Source organism: Phyllostomus hastatus, unplaced genomic scaffold (genome assembly GCF_019186645.2).
Source record: "Phyllostomus hastatus isolate PE091 unplaced genomic scaffold, TTU_PhHast_1.1 phas_contig_1, whole genome shotgun sequence".
Lineage (NCBI taxonomy): Eukaryota > Metazoa > Chordata > Mammalia > Chiroptera > Phyllostomidae > Phyllostomus > Phyllostomus hastatus.
Genome location: NW_025333498.1, coordinates 13,310,940 through 13,326,493, shown reverse-complemented (window position 1 = coordinate 13,326,493; position 15,554 = coordinate 13,310,940). Strand labels below are relative to the sequence as shown.

Genomic DNA, 15,554 nt, shown 5'->3' with positions numbered 1-15,554 from the left:
GATTCTAATTAAGCACTTTAGTTACCTAACACTTTGAGCTTAATGGTGGCTGATTTGGAACCACTTGAATTTTCTGCAGTAATGGTATAGTCTCCTGAGTCCTTTCGGTTCACACTGAACAGTTCCAGGGTGCACAGGTTCCGACTTTTAGCCATTTTTATGCCTTCTGCTGGTTTTAGCAGTGTGCCGTCCTTCTTCCAGGAGATTGTCGGTGTTGGTTTCCCAAAAACAGTAGCATCCAGGCAAACATTAGTTCCAGCTTTGACAGTCAGCAGAGATTTCATAGCCAAACTCAGGTCTATCCTGGGAGGAACTGGAAAGAAATAAAAGGATTTAATACACACAAGGTTCTATTATAGAACTCATTAATAAAAGTGGGAAATTTCTATGTGCTGTGTTGTTCAAGACAGACTTTTTAGAAGTAACATACTCATTCTAAAAGAAATAGTTTCGTGTAGAAATGTGATAATGCTAAAAGTATAAAGAAAATTAGTGAAGATCCCCCTTAATTCCAAATCCTTAAATTTCCACCACCATCATTTTGGTGCATTTCTTTGTCATCATTCTGTGCAAGTGTAGGGTTGAAATCATACAGGCCTCACAGTTTTCTATCCTGCTCTTTTAGTTTAACATGTTCTTGAGATTCTCCATAATCATAATTTTTCATATCTGTATACCAGACACCTATCATTTTACCTGTCCCTTTCTCCACAGATATAGATTTACTTTTTTGCTAGGAGAAAAACACATTGTGAGTACTGTCCACCTTTGCCTATGATACTCCATAGAATCTTACCATTTTCTTCGAGGATAGTCACTGGATCAGAAGGTTCAGAAGGCTGGCTGATGTTTATTGCTGTCTTGGCGATGGCTCTAAATTGATACTGAGCATTCTCTTCTAAGCCAGTAGCTGTGTACTCTTCCTGGGGAATCTGGTGAGGTGTAGTATTGCACCGTACCCACTTATCACCAGGAAGTTTGCAAGCTTCCACGAAATAGCCAATAATTTTGCTGCCTCCATCATGCTTTGGACGAGCCCATATGAGGGATACAGTACTCTTGGAAACATCGATAACTTCAGGCTTTCCAGGAGGATCTAAAACCAAAAGAGGTATTCTCAGCATTTCTCTTAATAGCAAAAGTTTTAAATTTCTTTATTTCACATTATCACCCAGAATATATTCCTGAATGGAAGTAGTCTTAGGAGACTCCAAGATTTAAATGTATCCCTCTAATGCAAAACAAAACAACCAAAACACAAACTCACCAACTGGCATTCTTGCAGTTACATATTCTGTTGGTTTGCTGGGTGGGCTGGATCCAGCTTTGTTCAGGGCATAGATTCTGAAGGAATATTCAAGACCCTCCACAAGGCCAGCACAGGGATATTCAGTTGATCGGACAGGAGTATCATTAGCTTTCACCCAGAGCAAACCGTTTCTTTCTTTGCGTTCAATCAGGTAACCAGTAATGGGGCTCCCTCCATCACTGTCTGGTCTGTCCCATGCCACAAACATGCAGTCTTTGTTGACTTTAGTGATTCGGGCATTCTTTGGTTCACTGGGAACATCTGGAGATGAAGACAAGGGAAATGTCAGTTTCTCCCTTAAGCAACAGACTAGTAAGAAAACAGTATTTTTCTCTCCAGAAGAAACATACCAAATGGGAACTTGGCTAGCATCTTTGGAGATGTGAGAGGCTCTGAAATGCCAAATCGATTTTCAGCACGGACTCGGAAGATATACTCCTGGCCTGGGATCAGTTTTCCAATTCTGCAGGAAGTCTTTGTCACTGAAGCTAGGGCTGTCACCCAGTCACCTCGGCTTACATCACACTTCTCCACTATGTAATTGGTGATGCTACTGCCCCCGTCCTCCAGAGGGATGTGCCAGGACAAGGAGCAGGCATCAGCGTCTATGTCGGAGATGTCGAACGGAGGCTGGGGGGGCCCAGGCGCGTCTGCATGAACCAAGACAAAGAAATGTAAGCACAAGGATTTGACAGGAAAAAAATGTTCCTGGTCATAGTTAGATGTCTAACACTTCACATACCCATGATGGTAACTTTGATTTTCTGAGTGTCTGTCCCAGAGCTGTTCTCTGCAGTGAGGCTGTAGTAACCACTGTCTTTCCTAGTGACATCTTTTATGATCAGAACCGAAGAGCTGTCTGCTTTATGCACTGCCAGGTGGCTGGATGTGACAACGTCATCGTCTCCTTTTTTCCATTTACAGGTGGGATGAGGCTTTCCATACACGTGGGCTTCAACTCGGAGTTTCTTCCCGGCCTTAAGAGTAATTTGCTCTGGCATAAGGATCTTAGGTGGCACTAAAGGGAAAATAAAATATGTTAACTTTGTGGGGAGGTTAATTTCCTCTGATTGGGAACTATACTGAGTATTTTTCAAATTGTGGACTTCAACTCACTAGTGGGTACAACTTAATGTTGGCATTGTAGCTACTTTTTTTTAAAAAATGGAATTGAATCAAATAGAAAATATGAGTCTGGCATACAGAACAAAAATCGGTGTTGCTTCAGAACAGTTTTTTTCGTTATATATGTGTTTGCACCATGACATACATATGTGTATATTGTGTCACGAGTTCAAGTGGGCTTAAATGGTTCAAAACCACTGTTCTTGACTATTACCGAAGTGTTTCTAGAACTAGATTCCTCATGGGGAAATGCTTGCATGTGTGAAGAAAATTCTAATAAACTTTAGCACATGAAACAATGATACAACGGTGACTTACACAGCTGTTCTTTGGCTTCATACACTCCTTCCGCTTCTCTGGGCAAGCTGACTCCCACGGCATTCCTGGCCGCTACTCTGAACTTGTATTTCTTCCCTTCCTTCAGGCCAGTGACAACAAGGCTGAGGTCCTTAACCACCGAGTACTCTGTCCAGCGATCTGCAGGCTGCTCTTCCTCCCGGTAACTTATGATGTAGCCATCGATTTTAGCGCCGCCGTCACGCAGTGGAGGCAGCCAGGCTAATGTAGCGCTGTTCTTTGTCATTTCAGTAACCTCCAGTTTCTTTGGGGGATCCGGCTCACCTAGAGGAAAAACATGATTTAGCAAACTGTCTGGGTAACTTCATCAAGTCTATTTGTTAATATACTTAAGTATTTATTTAGTATGTCACTTGCTTCAAAGGCTATGGAAGCTGTTGTTGGGTATGTTGAAAGCAAATAGTATGCTCGATGAATTAAGGAGAGAGTTAGATATTTATTTGTACTGTTTGGGTTTCTACAAATTAAAGCTCTTTCAGACGTGGAGCAAAATGTGTCGTTATCTTGACCTTGACCTTGCGAATGTAGGGCACCGGAGTTAATAAGAAGGAAAGGCTATTACTTACTTAGAGGATCTGATGCAAGCACTGGTTTGGGGACATCTGTTGGGACACCGGGGCCATACTCATTGACAGCAGTTACTCTGAAGAAATACTCATTCCCAGGGACAAGATTGGAGACATGGAAGCTTGTTTTCTTAACTTCTGGGGTAACCGTTGACCACGTCTTTCTCTCCGCTTCACGTTTCTCCACAATATAATGTGTCACCTGGCTCCCACCATCGTTCTCAGGAGGGGCCCAGGAGACGTGGCATGTTGTTTTAGTGACATCTGAAACTTTTAACTCAGACACAGGTCCGGGAGTATCTGTAAGGAACCACAAAATCAGACAGATATGCCTCCTCAGCCTCATTGACTAATGCATTTTGGAATGGGAGGAAGAATCTTGTTAGTAACCCACCTAATACTCTGACATTGACGAACACAGCCTTTTCTCCGGCCGGGTTCACAAGTGTCAAGGAATATTTTCCTGAGTCATCACGCGTGGAATTGGGGATGACAAGGAAGGCCATCGTATCAACCAGATCGACTTGGCCTTTTCTGACCACGTTGTCAATTCCCATTTTTCGCCAAGTGACTTTAGGGGCTGGTCGCCCTCTCACTATGGCAAAGAGTCGGATCGGGCATCCTGCCCTCACTATGACCAGTTTTCTCATGCTGGCATCCAAATCAATCTCCGGAGGTTCTGCAGATGATGAGAAAGCCATTAGTTGACTGTACAAAATGTAGGGGAAGTCATAAGAGAAATGAAGTATGAGTGAATGAAGTGATAAAATAGGGCCTCACCTAAGATTTCTTTAGGTTGAATGGCGTCCTTGAGTTCTGCAGGGCGCCCAATGCCAACTTGGTTTTGGGCACACACCCTGAACTCATATTCCTGTTTTTCATCCAGGCTGGTAGCAGTGAACTCCATGCGAACAAGTTGTGCTGCAGCATTGCACCTTTTCCAGCCTTCATCAGGTGATGTGTCTGGTTTTTTGGGTCTCATTTCCACAACATATCCAATTATAGGTGCGCCACCATCATACACTGGTTTTCCCCATGCAAGAGTTATGGAACTTTTGGTTGTATCAACCACTTTGAGATTGGTTGGTGGACCAGGTGGTTCTGAAAATAAATTAGGTAAGAATAAATTTATGCATCGTTAGCTGCTACAAGTGATACTTTAATGAGTAATTTTATATAGTCTATTCTCAAAGATAGGCTTTTCAATATCTCAGTTACTGAGTACTCCTGTGTTCTTTCATAAAATCAGTATCTACCATTGTTTGTACATTTCAGGTGACTTGGTAAAAGATCTACTTATAGAAATACTGGGTAAAAAAAGCTTTGAATACAGATTTAATTTATTTATTTAATAACTCTGTACAGGGGATTAAGAGTTGGATAGTATCAGAAAAAGCAAGAATATCATACCTATGGGGTCTTTTGCCACCACTGGTCTTGACGGCAAAGATGGTTCTCCAATTCCAATTTCATTTTCTGCCTTGACACGGAACTGATATTCATGTCCCGGGAAGAGATTCTGTACCTTCAAACGTCTCTCAGGGATTGCACTCTTGTTAACAGGGACCCATCGTGTTGAATGTTTTTCCTTTTTCTCCAAAAAGTATCCTGTGATGGACTTCCCACCATCATATTCAGGTGGACTCCAAACCACAGTCATTTCTTCTTTGCTTACTTTGGTGACTTCTGGGGGGTCAGGGCGACCAGGTCTATCAAATTTGGTTTTTGCAATGACTGGTTTACTTTCTGTGGGGGGCCCTGTGCCTATTTTATTTTCTGCACGGACTCTGAAGATATACTCATTTCCTTCTATGAGACGTGTTACTGTAGCACTAGGTGTTAAGATGTTAGCAGAATAGGTAGACCAAACCATTCGCTTGCTTTCACATTTTTCTAGGATATAATTTTGGATTTCACAGCCACCATCATCCTCTGGTGGATCCCAGCGAATAGTACACCTATCACTGGATACATCGGAGATTTTCAGGTTTCTTACAGGGCCAGGCTTATCTAAAACGTTGACGGTGGCGTAGGCTACAAAACTGCCCGCTGTGTTAGTTGCTGTAATTACATATTTACCACCATCGCTTCGCTTTGCTTTAGTAAGAGTAAATTTAGAAGAATCAGCACTGGTATCAATCTTGACCCTTGGTGATCTTGTTAAGTCTGTAGCATCTTTGTCCTTGGTCCATGAAACTTCTGGAAATGGTTTGCCTCTGACTCCTGCCTCAAGTCTAATGGTCTCCCCTGCTCTGACAGTCAGCACACCACTTAATTTCAGATCCAGTACTGGTTTCTGGAGGTCTTCCTTCACGACAACTTCCTCTGTCTTCACCCAGTCACTTTCCCCACCTTCGTTCTTTGTTTGTACTCGGAACTCATAAATCTGGTTTTCAACGCATTTGTCAACCATGTAGTGGGTTTCTTTAATGCTTCCTTTGTGTACTCTTTCCCAGTCAGCAGAACCCTTCAGCCTCCTCTCCACATGATACGACAGATTTGGGCTGCCACCATCATAGTCAGGCCGCCGCCACTTTAGGTAGACAAATGTCTTTCCTTTATCTGCAATATGAAGGTTTTCAGGCTCACCTGGTCTATCAATAGGGTTAATAGCCAGAATTGGAGTTTTTGTTTCAATGGTTGGTCCAACACCTACTTTATTCTCTGCACAAACTCGGAAATAGTATTCATTGTTGGCTAAAAGGTTGGCCTTGATTAACCGCTTAGTGACATCTGAAGCAACAATTGACCAGCCTTTCTGGTTTGGTTTGCGAGATTCCACTATGAAATTTGTTATTTCTGAGCCACCATTGTCTAGTGGGTTTTCCCAAGAAATGGTACAGTTCTCTTTGTTTACATTGGTAATCTTTAAATTCTGGCAAGGCCCAGGTCTGTCAAGGACATTAACGATGGCAGAACCTTGGGCGTGTCCACTGCTGTTCTTAGCAGAGATGATATACTTGCCATGATCAGCTCTCACAGCTTCTTTAATTTGTAACTCAACACGAGGTAGATCATGAATTATGTCAACCCGCTTTTCTCGGACCAATACTTTGCCTTCCTTGGACCAAGTTATGTCTGGTTCAGGTCTGCCTTTGACTCGAGCAATAATATGGATAGTTTGGCCCACTCTAACGGTAATAACATCACGACAGGTCACATCAAGCTCTACTTCTGGAGGATGAAGGATGTCTTTTGCAATCACAGATTCTGCTAGTTCTCTTGGTTCTCCCTCTCCCACAATATTAGCTGCCTTTATTCGGAATCTGTACTCGTTTCCTTCAACTAGTCCAGGTACCCTAAAGGCACACTGCCTAATGAGTTCATCTTTATTAATCCTGTTCCACTGGGTTGTCCCAGCTTTCTGACACTCTACGACATAGCCTAGAATGGGGCTGCCACCATCACTGAGAGGCTTTGTCCACACCAAGTCAGCTGTTTCTTTGCTCTTGTCTTTCAGTTTAGGATTAATAGGTGGTCCAGGTGGTTTGATGGGCCGGCAAGCTTTTATTGGGTCAGAACTCGGGGAGGGATTGCTTAGTCCTGCAAGATTTTCAGCAAAAACTCTGAACTCATATGTATTTCCCTCATAGAGTCCTGTCACTCTAAACTTCAGGTCCACTATAGGTGTTTTGTTGACCCTCACCCATTTGCCAGTCATTTCTCGACGTTCCACGTAGTAACCAGTTATTGGACTGCCACCATCCGATTTGGGCAGAGTCCAGGACACTGTGGCAGCATTTTCAGTAATGTCAGTAACCACTGGCTTACCAGGAGGTGATGGAGGATTAAATTTGTGTTTAGCAACCGTAGGTACTGAGTCAAGTGGGGGACCAACACCCATCTTATTCTCTGCGCTCACTCGGAAAACATATTCGCAGCCCTTTTGCAGATGTGGGACTTTCAGCTTTGTCTTACTGCTTCCTGAAGAGACAACACCCCATGTATCTTTTCTTGTATCTTTTTTCTCAACGATATAGTTTATCACAGGGCTTCCCCCATCATCTTTAGGTGGCTGCCATGAGATAGTCATATGTTCAGGGGTAACGTCCAGAATATTAATAGGACCTGTTGGGGGACCAGGAACATCAAGGACAGTGAGATGTACAGCTACTGTTTTGCTGCCAGCTGCATTGGAGACTGTGATTTGGTATTCCCCAGTGTCTCTCCTTAAGCAGTTCTTAATGGTAAGTACTGATGAGAAGTTGTCAGTTTCAACTGTATAATGTTCATCAGTTTTAATCTCACTCCCATCGGTAGTCCACTTGGCAGTGGGAACGGGTACACCTCTTATAATGGCCGGGAATCTGACTGTAGTTCCAGCTTTTACCACAAGGCCTTCTATTAATTTCACATCCAGCTCTACGGATGGAGGCACTGAAAAGCAAACAGCAGGAAATTATGTTTTTTTGTTGTTTGTCTGTTTTACAACTTGAATAATTTTAAGAAGAAACAAAATAAAAATACCAATCCAAAAATTACCTAGTTTTTCTTGACATTCTATTGGAATAGTTGTGTCAGGGAGACCAAGGCCCACAATATTTTCAGCTTTTACACGGAATCTATAGGTCTTTCCTTGCTGTAGGCCAGTAACAGTACACTCTCGGTTTGTCACAGTCTTGAACTTAATCCAGTCTTGGGTTCCTTCTTCCTGATATTCCACCAAATACCCAGTGATAGGAGAACCACCATCACGATCTGGCTTATTCCACACAAGGGAGACTTCAGTCTTGTCAACATCCACATGGTGTAGGTCCTTGGGTGGCCCTGGGGGATCTTTTCAAAAGAAGTTATGATGAATAAGTAACATTCTCAAAGACAGTTAAACAATACTTTTGTATTTAGAGAAAGAAACTTACGTAGAGGGTCCACTGCCTTGATGGGTTTAGGTGTTTCAACAAAAGGACCACGTCCATACTGGTTCTCAGCAGCCACTCGGAAGAGATACTGGTTGCCTTCATTGAGATGTTTAGCCCAGTGACTCTTTTTCTTGGATGTAGTTGAGAGAGGTGACCACTGCGCACTGGCAACATCTCTCCTCTCGACCACATAATTTGTAACGACAGAGCCCCCATCATCCAGTGGTTCCTTCCAAGTAAGGTAGCAAGAATCTTTCCTAATTTCACTGACTTCCAGATCTCGAGGTGGCCCAGGCTTATCTGAAAAGTGTTAAATAATGCAGTTATGTGTGATTCAATCCAGATGGGAACTCAAAATGCATCACAATTTACTTTTAATTTGTTATTATGTCAAAAACATCATAAGTATTAAAATTCTTACCTAATACAAGTACTTTTACTTCAACAGTTTTTGAACCAGCTGGATTCTCCACTGTTAAGGAATAAATTCCACCATCTTCATGGACAGCATTACGAATTTCAAGCTTGCTACCAACTGGAGTAACATCAATTCTTGCTTTTGTTGGAGCTTCTCTGTCTCCTTTTTTCCAGGTTACTTTTGGGAAGGGCACTCCTTTGATGATGGCACTAAGTCTTAGAGTGTCACCAACCTTTATGTGTTGTTCTCTTGCCATGTTGGCATCAAGAATCAACTCAGGGGGTTCTAGAATAAAGAGAACGGTACTTTCAGGTTTGATTTGTTAATGTATTTTACAAACAAGCATATACAATGAGACACCTGTCTTCTCTGCAAATGGAGCTGAGAACATTTTACTCACCAAGTCTGTCTTTTACTAGCACAGGTTCAGGAACATGAGCTGGATCTGATTCACCAGCTTCATTGACTGCTAGTACTCTGAACTTGTAGGTTTGACCATCCCGAAGACCAGTGACTTTATATTTAGTTTCAGGACATGACTCAGGAGTGTGATTGGCTCTTCTCCACTCTTCATCTCCAACTTTCTGGTACTCAACAATGTAACCCAGAATCTTGCTCCCACCATCGTGACGTGGTGGCTGCCAAGTTAGGTCAACTGAATTACATGTTGTATCTATTGCTTCAGGATTAATAGGTGGACTTGGTTTAGCTACATAATAAAAGGAAAAAAAATAAGAATTAGTATACTGAAAACAAAGTGGCATAATATGCAAATTGAGTGAATGCTTTAATACTATACCAATTGGATCTTTAGCAAAGACTGGTTTGGATGGTGGGCTTGGGTCTCCAATACCAATTTCATTTTCTGCAGAAACCCGGAATTCATATTGACACCCTTCTAGAAGATCAGGGACCCTGTATTTAGTGTATGGATGGATCGGCTCTTTGGTAACTCTAGCCCATCGTTTAGACATAGTTTCCCTCTTCTCCAGGATGTAGTTTGTTATGGGCTTTCCTCCGTCATTTGGCTTGTTCCAGGTCACTAATGCAGAGTCTTTGGTAACTTCTGTGACAATTGGCTGGTCAGGTGCATCCGGAACCCCTTTAACAAATATTAGCAAAATGTGTTAGAAATTTAATTTTTCCTATCCACAGTATCAAACATTGAACCACTAGAATGAAATGTAATACATACTGAAACGATCTTTGGCTTTCATTGAGTCAGACACCAGAGGGTCACTTATTCCATACAGATTTTCAGCATATATCCGGAAAATATAATCTTTCCCTTCAAGCAGTTTAGAAACTTTGCATGTTGTTTTAGCACTTGCAGATGTCACAGGCATCCAAAGATCCTTGCCCACCTCTTTCTTCTCGATAATATAATTGGTAATTTCACTGCCTCCATCATCTAAAGGTGGCTTCCAAGAGATAACCATGTACTCTTTGGTCACCTCATCAAAAATAACTGGTCCTACTGGTGGTCCAGGACGGTCTGCAGGAAAAAAAGAAAGTCGCAGCACAAAATGTAATTTTCACTTCTGCTTTGGAAACAACAGAATATCTATTCTTCTTGCCTACTTACCAACTACATTAACTTGGCAGAAGCCTTTCCTAGAGCCTGTACTATTCTCCACAACCACACAGTATTTGCCAGAATCTGAACGTTTGGCCTTGACTTTCTCTAGGGCCAGTGTCGTCGGAGTGGTCTTTATGTGAGTGCGATCATCTTCTAGTACATCAGCTTCGTCTTTGAGCCAAGTAACCTTCGGCTTTGGTTTGCCCGAATAACGGCCAGTGAGGGCAAAAGCTTCACCAACTCGAATCGTGATCTTATCTCTGAAGTCAAGGTCAAGTGTTGGAGGAGCTAAAATTTATAATAATAAAGGCAAGTCAGTTTTAGTGATGTTTTATGATAAATCTATAAATGTACATTTTCAAAGTATAAACTGCATTGGACACATACCCAGTTCATCCTTGCAAGTGATTGGCTTGGTGCAGAATGATGGCTTGCCTTGTCCGACAATGTTGACGGCGCTGACACGGAACTCATAGGTGTCACCTTCTTTTAAGCCTTTAACGGTGTATTTTCTGCTAAGGAGGTTGTCCTGTGTAACTTTGTGGAACTTCTCAGTTCCAATGAGGCGGCTTTCTAGGATGTAGTTAATAATTTCTGATCCACCATCATACTTAGGAGGATTCCAAGTCAAAGTAACTGAATTTTTAGTAATTTCTTTGACTTCCAGGTCTTCAGGACGTTCTGGTACAGCTGAAAGTATAAGTATGGAATTACAGTGAAAAATGTCATGTTAAGAATGTAGTAAATAATACTTCCTGATAATTGCATTTAAACACTAAACTATCTGTTTTGATAAGTAGCAGATGAAATCTCATCATAGAATGTTAGAGCTAAAAAGGACCCAGTATAATTTCCTCTGACAAATGAGAAAATAGAGGTTCATTGAGGCCAAAAAATTTAAGAGAGCTCTCCAGACTTAGTAATAGTAGAGTTAGCAAAACACTTCATATTTATGATGTTAAGTGGGAACTTAAAAAAAAAAACAAACAGTGGAAGGACTTGAAGAATCAGATACATTCCTATAATCTTTTTTCACAACCACATTCAAATACTAACTACCAACAATAGATATTGAGTATTTATCTAATGGATGCTTGTCAAATGAACAAAATGTTTGGCATTAACACTCATATTTTGTCACCACCATTTTTTAAATTAATTGAGTGAAGGGGTGATTAAGAATGTAATTGTTTTAAGTTGCACTTACTTATTGGATCTCTGATGACAAGTTCATTTGTTGTTTCAACAAACGGGCCTATGCCAATACTGTTTTCAGCCGCAATTCGGAAAAAGTAGGCTTTTCCTTGAATGAGACCCTGGACGGTAGCATTTTGCCGGGTAACTGTATACGTCACTGGGGTCCATGCTCTGTGGTCAGCTTCCCGTTTTTGAATGACATAATTGGTGATTGGAGAGCCTCCATCATCTTCTGGAGAAAACCATGTCAGTTTACAGGAGTCATTGGTTAGGTTGTCAGCCAGGAATGGTGTTCCAACAGGACCTGGCACATCTGGAAAGGAGAGGAAAAGATTTCTAGTTGTTTGTTTTCAGTGAACTACAAGGCTCAATATTCATTACCCCCTGTTTTCAAAAATAGGACAAGCCCTGGCCAGTGTGGCTCGGTTGGTTGGGTGGCATCCTGCAAACAGAAAGGGCATGTGTCTAGGGTGTGGGTTCAGTTGGGGTCGTGAAGGAGAAGCAGCTGATCAATGTTTCTTTCCCTCTCTCTCCTTCCCTTCCTCTCTCTCTAAAAGCAATGAAAAAATGTCCTTGGGTAAGATTAAAAGATAATACTAATACATAAATAAAAAGGGGAAAATATTATGAAGGAAATAAGATTTTGTGTTTATTGAGTTGTTTTTTCTCTATTTGGTATTTATTTTCCACCATATTTTTAGATAAAGTAGGTTTGCAGCAGTTGCAGGTTGCCACTATTTTAGTGGAAGCTGAAGAAACAGTAATTTTTTTTCCTTTGTAGTATGTGACTCAGATAGGGCAGGAGGGAGCTGCCCAAGGGGAGACAGGAGGGAGTGAGGAGTGACAACATGGCTACTTTTTTGTATCCAGTTTACTGTTCAAAGGGGAAAGAGTTTTTTCTGTCACCAGTGAGTCAGTGAGGAGCATAAGAGGTCCCAAGTCTCAGAGTGACCTTTGAGAGGGTGGAAATTTGACCTGGAAGTACATCAGTTGTCAAGTTAAAATAATAGCCATTGGGAAGAGGGTGTTTAAAACTAATCTAAATCTTGTGGTAGCTTGAAACTAATCTAAAATCTTGTAGGAGTATTGCCCTGGCTGGTGTGGCTTAGTGGACTGAGCACTGGACTATAAGGCAAAAGGTCGCTGGTTCAATTCCCAGACAGGGCACATGCCTGGATTTCAGGCCACGTCCCCAGTAGGGGTGCTTGAGTGGCAACCACACATTGATGTTTTCCTCCCTCTTTCTCTTTCCCTTTCCCTCTCTTTAAAAATAAATAAATAAAATCTTAAAAAAAAGAAGTAAAATCTTGTAGAATTATTGCTCAGTGAGATAGTTTTCCATATGCTATTTTCACTAATGAAACCATAATGTTTTCATAACATTAATTATGTTCAATAGAGAACTAGTTATCTTCACATAAAAACTGGCTGCTTGGAGTACAGTTGTGCCTAGAGACATGCTGAGAGAGAAATCTGAGTGGGAGGGCTTCATTTTCTGAGCAAATTACTGGAATAAAGCAGCCAGCGAGAAGTATGAAAAAGCTCTGCAGCGTTCCACTCTATATTCAGTGACTAGAAATGCAATATTGATAATAACACATGATGCTTCTCTTCAATTAGAATATGGAAAATCTTCTAAGGGATTTTTTGCAGTACTGTGATAATTAGCAAAGAAAGGCACAATCCATGATGTGCAAATGGTCAACCCTAGCAGACTGAAATATCCATGTACATTTGCAGGAAAGTTGCTTTTGTGAAAGCTATATAATAGCATAGTAAATGCTTATATGGCATGTTATATAAAAAGTCAACATACAAATCTTTATAGTATGAGTACAACCGTATAACAAGGAGGAAATTTTTTTAAAAATGCAAAGAGGGAGTGGTCAATGACATTGTGGGTGATTTTTCTTATTTTCCAAAATATTTGTAACAGTTTTATTTTATCATAGCTTTGTTGTAGATGAAATAAAAACATTATCTTGAAGTTGCGTGGACAGATTGAAAATATTTACCTAATACATCAACGATAATTGTCTTCTTTCTTTCTCCCCCTTCATTTTTGGCGAGAAGAGAATAGACACCTTGGTGGCTCCTCTGGCAATTCTTGATGACCATGGATGAGCTAATGGCTGTGGTCTCAATGTTGGCTTCTGGAGGTAATGCTTTTTCATTCATGTTCCAGGTGACAGTGGGAGGAGGTTTCCCAGACACATAGGCGATGATCCGGATTACCGCTCCAGCGTGGACCACAATTCTGTCCCTGACACTGGCATCTAGCTGAAGATCAGGTAACACTGGAAAACAATGGAACATGATAAATGCGATTTGCAGTTCCAATCCAAAACATAAATTTCTACAAAAAAAAATGGAAGTATGAGTTACCAATCCTGTCCTTCATTTCAATGGCATCTGTGACTTCTCCAGGCTCTCCGATGCCTGCAATGTTGACTGCTCTAACTCTGAATCTGTAGAATGCTCCTTCTTTTAATCCTGCCACAACGAGTTTTGTTCCTCTCACTTCTTTATCTTTAGCCTAGGGAAAAATCACAAGCATTTTTCATTACCACAGTTCTTGGTAGCTACTTGTTTCCATGGCTTTCTAAAGTATAACCAATGACATATCTAACTGTCTTTGGGAAAATTGTTGTCAGTTTAAGTTTTGGGAATCAGGTTTGACAGGCGGGAACTGAACTAATCTAAAACCTTGGACTATCTTGTCAGGAATTACGTCTTAAAATTATTGTCACATGATTGAAAAAAAAGGACTGTACTATTCACTTATTTTACCTTTTCAGGATTTATAACCAAAAGATAAATTAACAATAATGTGGCTTAGCTTTTCATTAGATTTTTGACATTATAGATGTTTGGATTCAGTTACAATCTTGTTATTTTTATGATTTCTTTCTTTCTATTTTTATTCCAGAGAGAAAGAGAAACAATGGTGTGAGAGAAACATCGATTGGTTGTCTCCCATATGTGCCCTAATGGGGAATCAAACCCATGGCCGGATGACATTTGAGCTAGCTGAGCCATACCACCCAGAGGTATTTTTCTGATTTCTTAATCCAAAAAATACAGATAGACGTTAATGGGATTGAGAATAACAACTACATTATTAGTTCATTCATAGTACAATTCCATAATGCAGGTGTTAGTTACCTTTTCCCATTCTTCTTTTCCTTCTTCTTTATATTCAACTATGTATCCAGTTACTTTGGATCCACCATCTTTTAGTGGGGGAGACCACTCCAGATCTGCAGATGACTTGGTCCAGTCTGTGACTTGGGGAAACGGAGGACCAGGAGGGGCTGGAAAGAACCAGTGTATGTTAGTATTCTTGACTTTTCCATGGCACTTTGGAAAAAAATAAATAAAAGAAGTGGTTTCAAGGCTTACCAATCGGATCTCTAGCAGTCACTGGGTCTGATGGCAGGCTTGCTGGGCCCACACCAGCAGCATTGATCGCATATACCCGGAACTGATAATCAGAACCTTCGATAAGACCAGTCACTTTATAAGAAACCCCCAAAGTCATGGCTTTGATAGGATCTCTGTTAACTCTCTTCCATCTCTTTGAAGTGGTGTCTTTCATTTCCAGCCAGTATCCGGTCACAGGCGAGCCTCCGTCATATTCTGGCTCTTCCCAGTTGACAGTCATGGAGTTACGGGTCACACTGCTGACTGTTGGTTTATCAGGTGCTCCGGGGACAGCTGTGGGGAAAAAATCACATTGATTTATAAGAAATTATGAAAAACACAAATAAGAATGACTTTGTATGTGAAACATGTCCTACTTACAGAAAAGGTTTCTTGCTGTTTCAGGTTCACTGTCAAGAGGCTCCCCAATGCCATATTTATTCTGGGCCATGATTCGGAATATGTATTCATGGCCTTCTAGCAGTTTGGGAATGGTGTATGTGCACTCTTTAGGTTCACTGGAGACACGCACCCATGTCTTCCTATTAGCTTCTCTTTTCTCAATTACATAGTTTGTAATCTTAGACCCACCATCATCTTTAGGTGGAAGCCAAGATATTGTCATTTGGTCTGCTGAAACAGATTCGAACTTTATTGGTCCCACTGGAGGGCCAGGACGACCTAAAATGGTTTTAAAAAGCAAACTTTATTAGTGGAATGA

At 41.1% G+C, this 15,554-nt stretch overlaps 1 protein-coding gene across 1 annotated transcript in view; it reads right to left on the bottom strand.

Annotated features, from left to right (window-relative positions):
* TTN (titin) overlaps positions 1-15,554 on the bottom strand; it is a 269,907-nt gene that overhangs the window by 56,345 nt on the left and 198,008 nt on the right. The window contains exons 250-273 of the mRNA XM_045842158.1: positions 15,215-15,514; positions 14,813-15,127; positions 14,576-14,724; positions 13,796-13,946; positions 13,426-13,707; positions 11,421-11,723; positions 10,601-10,903; positions 10,220-10,501; positions 9,830-10,129; positions 9,434-9,736; positions 9,035-9,343; positions 8,638-8,919; positions 8,217-8,516; positions 7,840-8,133; positions 4,768-7,734; positions 4,138-4,458; positions 3,752-4,036; positions 3,358-3,657; positions 2,753-3,055; positions 2,052-2,327; positions 1,660-1,959; positions 1,268-1,570; positions 797-1,096; positions 26-313 (exon numbers count right to left, since the gene is read on the bottom strand). Coding sequence (XP_045698114.1) covers positions 26-313; positions 797-1,096; positions 1,268-1,570; positions 1,660-1,959; positions 2,052-2,327; positions 2,753-3,055; positions 3,358-3,657; positions 3,752-4,036; positions 4,138-4,458; positions 4,768-7,734; positions 7,840-8,133; positions 8,217-8,516; positions 8,638-8,919; positions 9,035-9,343; positions 9,434-9,736; positions 9,830-10,129; positions 10,220-10,501; positions 10,601-10,903; positions 11,421-11,723; positions 13,426-13,707; positions 13,796-13,946; positions 14,576-14,724; positions 14,813-15,127; positions 15,215-15,514 — 9,516 coding nt within the window. The remainder of the gene's footprint in view (positions 1-25; positions 314-796; positions 1,097-1,267; positions 1,571-1,659; positions 1,960-2,051; positions 2,328-2,752; positions 3,056-3,357; positions 3,658-3,751; positions 4,037-4,137; positions 4,459-4,767; positions 7,735-7,839; positions 8,134-8,216; positions 8,517-8,637; positions 8,920-9,034; positions 9,344-9,433; positions 9,737-9,829; positions 10,130-10,219; positions 10,502-10,600; positions 10,904-11,420; positions 11,724-13,425; positions 13,708-13,795; positions 13,947-14,575; positions 14,725-14,812; positions 15,128-15,214; positions 15,515-15,554) is intronic.